Source organism: Alternaria novae-zelandiae (genome assembly GCF_023758075.1).
Source record: "Alternaria novae-zelandiae strain BMP 2774 chromosome Unknown scaffold_2, whole genome shotgun sequence".
In the NCBI taxonomy this organism is placed as follows: Eukaryota; Fungi; Ascomycota; class Dothideomycetes; order Pleosporales; family Pleosporaceae; genus Alternaria; species Alternaria novae-zelandiae.
The window spans coordinates 1,434,472-1,447,227 of record NW_026056962.1 but is presented as its reverse complement, the minus strand read 5'-3'; the positions used below and the strand labels follow the sequence as shown (position 1 = coordinate 1,447,227).

Genomic DNA, 12,756 nt, shown 5'->3' with positions numbered 1-12,756 from the left:
CTGGCGTGTAGCAAGCCTCTTCGAAACAACTGGCTGATAGCACATCGGAGAGAACTCTCTCGAGATCTTCGGTTCAAAATCAGAAAATGCGCAATAGATCCGTCTAGGCCCATCACACCCGCATTTCATACCGATACCAACATACGCTCTCCTGCGAGCGCCTGAACCGTCGTTCAAGCGCGGGTTCGCAACGTCGCGAGATATTCTCTGGCGTGGAGCTCGCGATCAATTTTATGTTAAGATCGGCAGCACAGCCCCAATTTCGGGGTTAAGCATGCTGCATCTCCATTTCATCAGCAGCTGCCTCTGGGCCTTCTAGGAATGCGTTCGCTTGCACGAGCGGTCTGCACTGCGCTGTGCGTTATGTGAGCAGTGGCTAGCTAAAGGCAGATGCGGTGAGGAGTATTCAACGTTGCACACCCACTTTATCTCGATCCATGTTTTGTGTGGCTCGGATTGCGGTATTCTTTAATAGACCATTTCAAACCGTTCCAAGGTTGTTTTTTGTCGCAATACTCTCGTCCCGCACATTGCCGCTGTCTGCAGTGCCATCCCTTCTGGCAGCAATGCAAGGGCACCATATGCAGGTGAGCAGACTGCTCCAGGCGTGCGGATAATTTGGGTAAATAGCGTCAGGCTTAAAAGGGTCCAGCGGAACATTGCTTCTTACCTCCTATGAGCAGCACCGCATACATAGGCGAGTGTAAACATCTGGGCCTTACAGCTCACTACACGCTACGACACCGCCCGTCCAAGCTACTAACCTCGCTTCCTACGAAGCCAATGACCATTGCGAACATTCTCAAAGCACAGCATAAGCAAGTAAGCAGCATCGTATGCACCTCGTATCGGGCCGCGCAGTAAGCTCGGATTCCGACGTCCGACGTAACAGCAACAACGTGGCGACAGTTTGCTCTCTGGCGTTCTACTCCTACGCCCGCAGGATAGGATGCAGGATGGAAAAGACGGCACGCATCTGGATTTCACAAGAAGCTGGGTAATGCCCGAACAGGGCTACACGAGGTGCAGCCACGTTTAGCGTTGGCCCATCATATCGAAGCGGAGGAAACTTACTGTGTAGGCACTGCTAGCATCGGCCGTCTTCCGTAGAGATCCAGTCGAACCACGGCTCTGTACGTTTGCGACTGCATTGAGTTTCCAGGAACATCCAATAGGCAGAAAACATCGGCCATTTCTCCGCTCATGGGAATGTAATCCAGCATGCGGCACAGCGATAAAGTTGCAGCAGCCTCGCGACAATAACTGCCACTCGGAGGTTACTCTTGCGCGACGAGTGGCGACGGAGTACGGATCCCCACGCGTCTTTGTCCAACGTAGCCAGCTAGCTGGATTATTCTCCCGTTTACAGCAAAATCATCTTCCAAAGAGCACTCGACCAAATGTCTTGATGCCCGGATGTGGATGGAAGGATGAAAACTAGGTTGATCGTAATGAAGCTTAGTCCATTTCATTCCGCAACAATCATGTCCCAGACGTTACAAGACAGTCAAGTTCGAGCGAACCTTGACTTCGCTACCACAGTTACAAACTCTCGCGCGCAAGGTAAGATCGGAAGAGTAGGAACTCGCGTTGGGCCTGCCATCTTTTTTATTCTTGATGCTTGCATTGCTTTCCAAAGTCGCAGCTTTTTTCCATTGTCGCCCATTTGGTCTTCCAATCATCATTTATTTCCTCTTTCCAATCACTCTGTGGTCAGAAAGTCACGTGCGTTACCTATGGCATCAGACAACATCGTAGGTGAAGGCATTCGATCATTGATCGAGTATCATACCCAAGCGCAGCGCACACCATCAGCAGCGTTCATGTCGCGTCGGAAGTCAGCAGTCAATGTGATATCCGGGGTCGCTGCCAATCCGCATCCAGACTGAAGTTTGGAAGTTGACGGGAAGGTACCTTCCAGATTCTCGAGTTCACATCCTCCAGCATGCAGATGATACATTAACTGATTGGATCGAAGTTTACGTCTGCAAACCTCTGCTCGTTCTCTGTTTCCTGTATGTCTCCCTTTAATACACCCTTTGAAGAGATATCGTTAGTACGTTACACCTAAGTATCGTTCTTGACCTCGCGCATACTTTCAATTCCCAATGTGCGCGAATAGTTCCTCCCTTGGCGACGCGAGCCACAACAAAAGTCGTCCGGGTTGCCAATCGCAACCTCTGCTGGGTCGTCGATGCCGTCCCAAAGGAGAAAGAGCAAACACACCCCATCCTGCAACCTCATTGTCGGCCACCTGCCTACGTCACCATCCTGTGCTTGTCTATAGTCACATTTCTAGCATCTTTCCGTCGTACATGATCAAAATCGCTGAGAAGGCTAGTCGCATCTGCGCCACGGCACCCATGGTCTGTATGGGCGAGGTGGTGCCACGAAGGTGCCTTCCTGGGCACGCGCAGAGCACAACAACGACGCACGCTCTCGCCCCACAATCGCGCCTTCACCTTCACTTTCGCTCCTGCCAATCCGTCCTCTGCTTGTCGCCTGCCGCCGGAGCTAATTTCCGCCGTGCCTGCAAACGCTGCTCGCACGTCATATAAACAACTTTTCTGTGTCCACCTCCGTGTCTTCTGCTTCTCTCACGACACTCACCCCAAAGCTTCATCATCTCTGCAGCTGCATCAATCCAACACGAACATACTTCAATTCATCCCCACCACCAATCAGATTACCGCTATCAACATGTTCGGCTACAAGATCTTCGCTGTTGTCGCTGCGCTTGCGCTGGCTGTCGTCGCCACTGACCGTGAGTACATGCTTCAGGCTTAGCTGCAAAGCTGCTTGGATACCTCTACATGGCATCGGGCACACGATCTAACAACTTGCAGCTGTCTGCGCTCCCGCTGCCACCGTGACTGTCACTGTCACCCAGTGCGTCCCCGAGCCCGGCAAGCCGTCGTCTGAGCCAGTCCCCGCTCTGTCAGATGTCTCCTCTACCCCCGCTATGTCGGCTGTCTCCTCGACTCCCGCTTTGTCGGCTGTATCCTCTACTCAGGACGGCGGAGCGCCTGTACCTACCACTACTAGCGTTATCCTGCCTCCCCCAGGACGACCAGTTCCCACCACCAATGTCCCCGATGACGAGCCTTCCAGTGCTACTACTACGCCTGTCGTGACTCCCTCATCCTCTGGTCGCCCTGGTGAGCCCACAACCACTGCCGTCGAAACCGCTGGCGCCGCTCTCGCAACGCCTGTCGTCGGTATGGGCTCGCTCGTCGCCATGGGTGCTGCAGCCCTGGCTATCATGGCCTAGGCCCGTTCACACAAGGTCAACGTGCTATATTGAGCAGGGGTGTCGCGCTACACGTCGCGTTCTCAGTCGAAGCCGTTAGTGCAAGGTCTGGTATCCATGGGGCTCTCTCTTATTGTCTTGATCATTCTCTCAAGACCCAGATACCCCCATTCATGATTTGGTATTAATGTATTGGCGGCTTATCATCGGCATGGGGTGTCATCCTTCGTCGAAAAGCTGCCCCATGGTATTGCATGTTCATAGCCTTCCACGAGTCTAATAAAAATACTGACATTGCCATTACTCTTGCTTCCGTACCCTGCTTGCTTTGATGACTATGCCTTGTGAAGTAGCTTTCACACTGCGCCTGGCTTCCACTCCTCGAGCTACCACGGATGACTGAGTTGGTACCTTGTTGCTCGAAAGTCAGTGACGCCCTGCTTGCCTATCAGAGTGCTCCTTGTGGTTGATTTCGGGCACAGGGAAGGGCAGTGATGAATATCCTATCGGAGACGAATAGTACGTTCATGTGGATCGTTAATACTGGCTAGAATGAAGGCATGATGAGACCAAGTACGGTTCTGATGGAGTGCACATGATTATCAGTGGAAAGACATATCAAGGGCGGGGAGAGCGAAAACAGTGAACAAGCATAAATATGGGCTGCGATATCTTCTAATGATAGTAAGAATCCCCCAATTAGAGAGTGCATCATGCTAATATATATCGCTCGTTCCTCCCACTGGATGACCACTCAAACGAAGTACTATCCCGTTTGTTTATACTTCGTCCTCAACTCGTCGATCTCGCGTTGGAACTTTTCCATATCGTCGAGGATGTTACTTGAGTCGCTCCTTCCCTCGCCCTCCTTCCCACCAGTCAGATTTTCATCGAGACCCAGCTTCTTCTCGCTCTCTTCCATTGGCGAGTATAAAGCATATTCGTTCCCACCTTTCTCGTCTGCAGGTGCGTATTCCCTTCTCAATGAGCTTTCGCTGGCTACGCTCGTCCGTCTGTGCTCTGTGCTTGTACGGCGGTACTCCGTGCTCGTCCGTCGGCTTTCTGTGGGGGACGAAGAGGGTATCTGAGGTCTTTGCTGATCAAGGCTTGAGCGATTTGATCGGCGTCTTGGTGGAGGCGGAGGTGGCGGCATGTTGCTTCCAGTGCTTTCTCCAGATACATTTCGCTGGGTATTGCGATTGGACGATATGGATGAGGCGCGGTGCACACTCGGCGCGGGTGACGAAGGTTGGGATTCTAGAGTGCTCCGGCGGGATGAAGGGGGTTCTGGAACAGATCTCGGCGTTCGACCCGAACTTGAACGCTGTGGCAGTTCGGTGCTAGAAGAGTTCGCGCTTGAGTTGCCTATGTTTGCGAGTCGTGCGCCGTGTCGTGAAGGTGGAGGACGTGGTGGTGACTTTGCTCCAAACGGGTCGACGTTACTTGGAACTGGGCTTTGTATGGGGTCAACCGAGTGCTGAGATGATATCGTAAGGTTTGAACTGCTCCGCGATCTATTGCCTGTTGTCGTCGTCGTCTTGAGCTGACTCTGCCTACGGGCCAATGGCACGGGCGGAGGTGCCTTCTTTTGTCTATTTGTGCCTTCCGAAGGCGGTGAAGGCAGGTCTTGTGCTGGTGGGGTTGGTTGGGATTGTAGCGGGGTGGTATCTTGCGTGCTGATATGGGATGACTGCGGCGCAGCAACGGGAGTTGGGGGGAGCGGCTTGTTTGTATCCGAACTGTCTGTCCGTCTGATAGCCGGCGGTGGTGTTGGCTCTGTGGCTGCAAAGCTCTCGAAGGACACTGTCTGTGGCTGTCTCTGCGTAACGAGCTTTCCGTGTCGATGCTTGGGGGCAGGTGGGGGCTTCTTTTTGCCCTTCTTCACCTCGGAGACTAGCCCCATGCTCTCGTCCTCTTCCGAGTCAGCCATATCGACCGATGTACGTGGCGAGTCAGCGTGGGATTCTTGTATGGGCTCGAATAGCGATTGCCGGGAGACTGAGGAGGTATCCGTGCTACTACTGGTCTCGAATTGCGCGCCTGCGACGGGTTGTGATGCGCTCGTAGACTGCTGAGGCGGACCGGATGGTCGCGGAGTAGCCTTTCCGGTCAGGAGTAGGTTCTTGAAGCTCTCCACATCCAAGGAAGCTCTGCTGTTGCCTAGCATCGGTCTTCCCGTGTTCGTCCGCTCCTCCTCGCTCTCTTTGTCTTGGGGTTCTAACGAGGCCAGTGTTCTCGAGAATGGATTCGCTGGTACGTTACCCGGCGATTGCATCGCCAGCGGCTCGCCAAAGGTTGATCTCGGGTTTGGGGACGCGTCCGCTATTGCCATGGCGTCTTTCCCGACAACTTGGGCATTGGCTTCGCCCGCTGTGACAGAGTTGTTGACAAAGCCGGCGGGTGTTACGGGAGGCGGTGGGCTTGCAGGCCGACCTTGGCTCGATCGCCGGGCCATAAGCTCGTTCAAGGTCGCATCTGAGTCGTCAAAGATGGGCGGTGGAATCGTAGTAGTGGGCGAGAGAATGCGGACAGACTTCTTGGTCTTGCCAGTCGAGGGCGGGGCGGCATCTTCGAGCACTGTAAGACAATTACTCCTTGAATGCCAGCAGACGCAGAAAGGCAAGGCGAGGGAATACCATGGTCGCTGTCCTCCCTGCGCGCTTCAAGCACACTGCTATCCGTGTTGATGAAGGAAGTCTGCGGGACGGGCGCGGGCTGACGGGGAGCTTGAGAAAGGCGGAAGGGGTTTCCGGACGACATGGTGGGTGCTAAAAACAATGCATTATTCTATGTACATGGAAGGGGCGCGAGAGAAGCGGTGAGATGGTGCCGCGCAAGAAATGCTGTTGCTGATAGTCGGCTCTGCGACGTGATCATCGCCGATATGCAGGTGCTGGCGATCCGGCGCGGGACAGCGAACAGCCCCCACCATCGTACCTCGTACACCATGACGGCCCAATGAACCTCTGCTATCCATAAGGCACAATTTCGCCACCAAATTCTGTGGCCCTGTGTGTTCTAGAGCTCACGTTTCAATATTCGCTTTCTGCTACAGGGTTTGGACACTTCTTTACATTGTTTAGTAAACGCGTGGGCATCTTGCAGCGGCGTACCGCGGCTATCTATGTAAGGGTCTATCTCCACGGTACGCTAATCGACATACACATGCCACCCTGCCTGGCAGTCAAACCATTTGCGCGCCAAGTTCCCTCCACTCTCTGTCGGTTGGCTGAAAGCAACTCGAGCTTTCTCAATGTGCAGCCCATAGATGAAGTCGGACCGTGCGATATCCAGCAGCCTAGTCGCGATGCCTTTCTTTCTATGTTGATTCGATGTCCATATACGCGATATGCCCAAGGCCACCGGATCTGAATCGGTGCTGATAGAAATAGAAGAGCTATGGGGCGCGACAGCATCTCCGTGCTCCTGGTCGGGCGAACCAGTGGGGTCCAACACCTTATAGGCTTCCCAGATTCGCTCTGCCAAACATGCTCCTACACACTTATTCCCTCGAATGTATAGATATATCTTGAATCGATCGACGAGTGCCACGTTGGCTGGGTTCTTCGCCGAGGGCCGTGGTTTCGGTACAGGCGTAGTCCGTTCTGATTCGTCTGCCTGGGCTGTCCGACTCGTCTGTCCCCAAAGCTCGTCGTCTGATATGGGAACAGCAGCTAGCTCTGTGTTTACAACCTTCAAAACATCACTCGCCCGGTTGCGCATCGCCAATGTATCCTTGCGTCCAACCACAGCGATGAAGCTCCCATCACCACTCCATATCTGGTTCTTCCTAAAGCGCTCCACGATTGGCTTGGTGAAGTCGACACCCCCAAGGTTCATCGCATGAAACTTCTTGTGTAGCACCGCGTCTTCGGCATTCGACGGTATGTACTGCATTCCACATATCTTGCATGTTTTGCGCGTCTCTGAAGCCAGGTCTAACTGCATCTGTACCATCTGCTTCTTTTTCGGTGCTAGCTTCGGTGGGCTTTGCGCATTGTGACTCCGTTCTGTAAGGGGTTCTTTGGCGAGCGTGCCCGGCTTGAGTTGCTTCTTGAATATGGAAAAGACTGGTCGCCGTTTTTGAACGGGTGGAGGGGAGCTGCGCGGTGCTGGCGACGATGGTGGACTAGACCGAGGCGGTTCGTCTGAGAAGACTGCGGGCGAGTCTTTGGGGCTGGACGGAGGAGCGGTGGAGCTTTCACGCTCGCATTCGAGAGATGAAATGACAATCGTAGGAGCAGTATCCAAAGAGGTCAAGGTCGTCGTTTCGGTACTTTCGATTGTGGTCTCGACGCGTCTTCGTTTGGTAGGCGGTTCTTCATCGTAGAGTTGACGCTTCGTGTGTCGCGAATAGGTTCTGACAACCTTTCTGCAACTATGTTAGACATGCGACATATCTTCAATTTGATCGGCTTACTTTGCTCCGAAGGACGACATTACGGCGCTGTTGGCAAGCGTCGTAGGAACTGCGAGTGCTGGACCGCCCACGCGACAGACGCGTGTTAGCGCGCTGCGCTAGTGCCCGCCCATATGCACGACGTCACGCCTCGTCCTCTCACATGTCACCTGGTCAGTCCCAAACATCGTGTTCAAGGATATACTTCACAGTCATCAAGTCTTTGCGCGTCCTTTAAATACGGCGATACACTTGCATTGTTCTGGACTCATCAAATGGGCGAGTGTCGCTAGATCAGGCCACCGGTCGATATCCCAGCAGGGAAGGTGCGTTTGCTTCGTGCTGACTAGCCTTATCATGGTCACTCAAAGGGCATCTATGAGTCAACGGCCGTGAAGCAATCAAGCACTAAAAGTACACAAATATCGGACTCTCTCTACTGGCCCATCTTGATTCCTTTCTCCCGTATGCGCACATCTCGCCGCAGTATCTATCTCCACAATGGCGGAACAAACAACACTAGCACAGACGGGCACATCAGTTCCATCATCCATAGTGACTACCAAGCGTCTAATAATCCGTCCAATGTGCCTCGAAGATGCCCCTTCGACTTCCCTGCACGCCAACGACCCCCTCATCGCCAAGTATATGCGAGGAACTTTTCCCAGTCCATATACACAGTCTAGCGCCGAGACATGGATCAACACGAACCTCGCACTCCCATATCAACACCATTTCGTCATCTGTGAGAGATCAGCGCCAGGACTCGCAATAGGAGGTATCGGGTTGAAACTAGGCTCGGATGTGTACGCACATGCAGCAGAAGTTGGTTTCTGGGTTGGAAAGACGTATTGGGGAAAAGGTTATATCACGGAGGCACTGGAAGCCTTCACAACATGGAGTTTTGAGAGTTACGAGAACAACGGCCAACGATTGACCAAACTCTACGCTGGGGTGTTCTCTGGCAACGGGGCGAGCATGCGGTGCTTTGAAAAGAATGGGTACGTACTCGAAGGTGTACTGAGGGACAATGTTTACAAGAATGGTGAGATGAAGGATGAGCACATGTTCGGTATGAGAAAGGCAGACTGGGAGAGAAGATTGCGTGAGGGTGTCAACAAGTAGTGGAGTGAGGGGTAGCACCTGAAGTGGATCAGAGGTCTCTCAGATTTGGTAGTCTTTGGAAAGGTGATCACAGTAGTGGCCAAGACAGGTTGAGAAGTTTTTGATTCAAAAGCCAAAGTGCGCTTGAGGTAACTCAAGGACCTGGTTGGGCTATGTATGCTTGGAGTTGCATGAGCAGTATCTCAACCGGCACATTGTGTCTTGCTCTCTTCATCACGACACATTTCTCACCAGCGTACTTGCTGCCTTTTATCAGTTCTTGCGCCTTGTCCTCTCCAAGTAGATCCACCAAACTGTAGACCGCAACCTTTCTGCCTCGCCAAGTGGTGGTATGAAACTCGAGCTCCGGAAACATCAGGCGAGGTTGCAGACATGCGATGACAGGACCAGTATACCAGTGTGGTGAAGAGTGAGTGACTTCTGGGGTAGCATGTGGATCCAGCTTCGCCTCAAAGCTCTTGGTAAAGTAGGCTGACCACTTTTCCAGCTCAGCCATGTTCAGATCTGCCAGCTTTTGCATGTCATCCCCACGGTTATGAAGCGATCGGAATATGAGGACAGAAGACACGTCTTCGACGCACTCAATGTCTTCAGTCCGGGGACTCGCGACTGGAATCAATCGACCTCTGAATCCAAAGTTCCAGCTGAGCTTACTCTCTACTGTCTTGCGCATCACGTCCAGTATGAAGTCTGGCATGTCCTCCCTCCAGACCATCTTCTTCAAGCCTAGCCCGCCAAACTTTTCGGCCATGCGCGAGTTCAGAGCCTTTTCCCAGGCTTTCTTCTTGCCCAGTTGTACAGTAACCCGACGAGTCCCAAGGAAACGGTGTGGGGGTCCGAGGTGCTTCTTGTCCGTCGTGAGAGAGACAGGCAGGAGCCACGGGTCGTTAGTCGTTGGATGCGGGCGTGCGTGGAGAGAGGTCAGGAAAGCGCTGGGAAGGGAGATCATTGTTGCGCGACATTGACGGACTGGCGATGCCAACGCATGGGCTGAGAAATTAGTCTTGCATTGCCATCAAGGGACAGCATTATGCATACCGAAAGGATTCTCCCATAGTTTCTTCTGGAAAGGCGTGAATTCAGCAAAATTCCGTCGCTCTTTCGTCTGTTCATAGCGAGACCTTTCTTCTAAGGCTACCGGATCGAGTAATGGCGAAAGTGGAAGTTCTTTGGCTGTCTCGTCTTTGCGGAGGCGGAACGTTTGGTGGGCATCTTCGCGCGTAGGACCAAGGTCACCACTGCCTTTCAAGAGACGACCGGGAATATGGGCGGAGGATTGGCGGCATTGAGCCCGCGCCGGGAGTCTAGTGGGGCTCAAGCATGACGTCGGGCGACAGATCCATCTGCCTGGCATCAGGCGGGACAGGGAGCGACTGCGTGGTTCGTGCGGGTTGGAAGTATTGCGCAGGAAGAGCCAAACGATCGCATCGGACCCCCGGCTTGGCGCGCCGGAGCTGCGTTCACGCGGGGAGGCAGGAGCTCCCCGACATCACCATCATGGCTTCTCTATTACGGCGGGCTGCAAGGCCATCAACACTACAAAGCTTTACCAGACATGGCACGCGGGCGATATCAAGCCAATTCGGCTTCCAGCCACAACGGAGTCCACAGCAGCAGGACCAACAGACACCGCGCGCCATCTCGCTGCCGATACCCTACGTGACGGAGACTACTGTGAGCTCAGCAGCGCTACTATTCAAGAGCTAGCTGACTTTATAGGGTGGAGGCTGGAAAACTTCCGACATCTTCTCGCGTCTCCTGCAAGAGCGCATCATCTGCCTGAACGGCGAGGTTGACGACTACATGTCCGCCAACGCTGTCGCCCAGCTCCTCTTCCTCGAAGCCGACAACCCCGAGAAACCCATATCCATGTACATCAACTCCCCTGGTGGCAGCGTGAGCGCCGGTCTTGCCATCTACGATACCATGAACTACATCCGCTGCCCGGTCAGCACAATATGCATGGGCATTGCAGCCTCCATGGGATCATTGTTGCTTGCAGGTGGCGCCGAGGGGCAGCGATACATATTACCACATGCGCGAGTCATGATACACCAGCCGAGTGGCGGATACCGTGGCAAGGCAAGCGATATCGCGGACCATGCCAAAGAGATTCTCAGGATACGGGACAAGCTGAACAAGATATACCAGTCGCACGTTACGAAGAAGAGGACGCTGGAGGAGATTGAGAAGTACATGGAGCGCGACTACTTTATGGACGCGCAAGAGGCAGTGGACTTTGGTATCGTCGACAAGATACTGGAGAAGAGAGAGGCGCCGGCCAAGGAAGAGGAGAAGAAATAGGAGCACGAAATACCGAATAGTACAAGTAAGCTCATGACCAATTGTCATCGAAGTGTGTCTGCTATCGATACTGCGCCTGTATAGTAGCTTCATACCGTCTTTGGGGGCCAAGGTTTGTGTACCTTCTACGGACCATCGTTGCTTATTATAGATCACCGGAACCGGAACAGCTCTATCACACAATCGTCAAATACGTTTGCAGGTGCTGCACTCGAAGTTTCGTTACAATGGCATGTACATGTGCTGCAGTGGCTTCAAGTGGCTCAGATTGCTACGCCTCACCCCTGCCTAACCGCTACCAGGCACATTTCGGTCACGTTTCCAGGCTTTCCACACAACTCTGTTTTGTTTCTGCAACGAAGTCTTGTTTTCCAAATAAGCAGTCGTGATGTTAATACGCGCGCGCATTGTCGATACGTAAGTGAGACAATCCTGATCCTGGCGAGGCGCTGTTCGTTTCCTATGATCCTTCAACAACAGCTTTTATAATGCTCGAGAAGATGCGATTCCAAAGTAAAGCAGACGGAAGCACACAGCAGCTTTTGTTAGGTCATCATGTCAGAATTCAGGTTTGAATTTAGTGAACCACCGACCCGATCCTCGTCACCGGCATCATCAGTAAGCACGCAGCTTGGTGACGCAGATGCCAAACCGATGGATATACGCGCTTGCGATAGTCAAATTCTAGCGTGAGTATACAAGTCTTGAGATGACTCGCGTTGCTGACATACCGTAGCTTTGACAGTCCGATACTGAAAGTTTGTGTGGGGACAGGCCAGGACGCAGCAACCTTTTTCGTCCATGAAACGCTATTCACCTCCAGATCCGAACTCTTCAAGTGCGCCACTAGTCAGGAGTTTCGAGGAACTGAAGCGCATGTGGTAGCACTACCGGACGATGACCCGGATACCTTCCGCCTATACCTCAACCTGGTTTACACACATCAGCTAGTCACAAGAGGTACTGGCCAGTGGCTGAAGCTATGTCGACTATACGTCCTAGCGGAGAAACTACAAGACATTACATCCAAGAACCAAATCATCGACGGAATGTACGCATTCTTCAGTGAGATCGCCTGCCAACCTACCCTGAGCGTCAACATCTCGCGTATGCTTCCGGCTGCAGCAACGACAGAACTATATGAAGGCACATCCAAACAAAGCCAGGCCCGGGAGCTTGTTCTCGACTTTTACGCGGACTCTGGTAACGTATCCTGGCTTCTCAGCGAGCAGGCGAGGTTACCGACCGAGTTCATTTGCGATGTTGCTGTCCGCTTGTTGCAAAGGCGTGGCTATGTCTTTTCTGGCTTCCGGATTCGTCGTCCATCTGACGGCTATCATGAAGCCAACACATCCTCCCCAGGGATGGCCTGTGCTGTAGCCAGGCAAGCGAAGGAAGTCTCGGCAGATGAGCAGAATGTTATGGTCAGAGCTGTCACAGGAGCCAAGAAGAAATCTTGTGAGAACCTCCCAGAGCTCAATGGCGATGCGAAGGAACTGGAACTCGAGCTCTCTGACGTTGTAGTTGCGGATGTGGCTGAATCAGCAACCGGCCATACACTCCCGCCACTCAAAGGAATTGTGACAGAAGTGAGATGGGAGCTTGACAGATGGTAGGGGAGATTCTGGGGCTTCAGGTTTCCATGTTATCAGCGTTGATTCGTTTTCAGGGGGCAACA

At 53.1% G+C, this 12,756-nt stretch overlaps 7 protein-coding genes across 7 annotated transcripts; 4 read left to right on the top strand and 3 right to left on the bottom strand.

Annotated features, from left to right (window-relative positions):
- Positions 1-2,700: 2,700 nt before the first annotated feature.
- J4E88_001502 (uncharacterized protein) lies at positions 2,701-3,271 on the top strand (the record flags this gene model as incomplete). The annotated part of the gene is made up of 2 exons (XM_049395171.1): positions 2,701-2,764; positions 2,847-3,271. The coding sequence occupies 2 exons, from the start codon at positions 2,701-2,703 to the stop codon at positions 3,269-3,271; spliced, it is 489 nt and encodes a 162-aa protein (XP_049259035.1).
- A 745-nt stretch (positions 3,272-4,016) lies between these two features.
- J4E88_001501 (uncharacterized protein) lies at positions 4,017-6,010 on the bottom strand (the record flags this gene model as incomplete). The annotated part of the gene is made up of 4 exons (XM_049395170.1): positions 4,017-4,312; positions 4,808-5,827; positions 5,887-5,924; positions 6,006-6,010. 4 exons carry the CDS (start codon positions 6,008-6,010, stop codon positions 4,017-4,019), a joined length of 1,359 nt encoding a protein of 452 aa, XP_049259034.1.
- Positions 6,011-6,400: 390 nt separating this feature from the next.
- On the bottom strand, positions 6,401-7,690 carry J4E88_001500 (uncharacterized protein; the record flags this gene model as incomplete). The annotated part of the gene is made up of 2 exons (XM_049395169.1): positions 6,401-7,622; positions 7,671-7,690. The coding sequence occupies 2 exons, from the start codon at positions 7,688-7,690 to the stop codon at positions 6,401-6,403; spliced, it is 1,242 nt and encodes a 413-aa protein (XP_049259033.1).
- Positions 7,691-8,150: 460 nt separating this feature from the next.
- On the top strand, positions 8,151-8,774 carry J4E88_001499 (uncharacterized protein; the record flags this gene model as incomplete). Its single annotated transcript, XM_049395168.1, has 1 exon — positions 8,151-8,774. One exon carries the CDS (start codon positions 8,151-8,153, stop codon positions 8,772-8,774), a length of 624 nt encoding a protein of 207 aa, XP_049259032.1.
- Positions 8,775-8,907: 133 nt separating this feature from the next.
- Positions 8,908-9,723, bottom strand: J4E88_001498 (uncharacterized protein; the record flags this gene model as incomplete). The annotated part of the gene is made up of 1 exon (XM_049395167.1): positions 8,908-9,723. One exon carries the CDS (start codon positions 9,721-9,723, stop codon positions 8,908-8,910), a length of 816 nt encoding a protein of 271 aa, XP_049259031.1.
- A 548-nt stretch (positions 9,724-10,271) lies between these two features.
- J4E88_001497 (uncharacterized protein) lies at positions 10,272-11,078 on the top strand (the record flags this gene model as incomplete). Its single annotated transcript, XM_049395166.1, has 2 exons — positions 10,272-10,448; positions 10,494-11,078. The coding sequence occupies 2 exons, from the start codon at positions 10,272-10,274 to the stop codon at positions 11,076-11,078; spliced, it is 762 nt and encodes a 253-aa protein (XP_049259030.1).
- A 388-nt stretch (positions 11,079-11,466) lies between these two features.
- J4E88_001496 (uncharacterized protein) lies at positions 11,467-12,694 on the top strand (the record flags this gene model as incomplete). The annotated part of the gene is made up of 2 exons (XM_049395165.1): positions 11,467-11,495; positions 11,902-12,694. The coding sequence occupies 2 exons, from the start codon at positions 11,467-11,469 to the stop codon at positions 12,692-12,694; spliced, it is 822 nt and encodes a 273-aa protein (XP_049259029.1).
- Between the last annotated feature and the right edge of the window lie 62 nt (positions 12,695-12,756).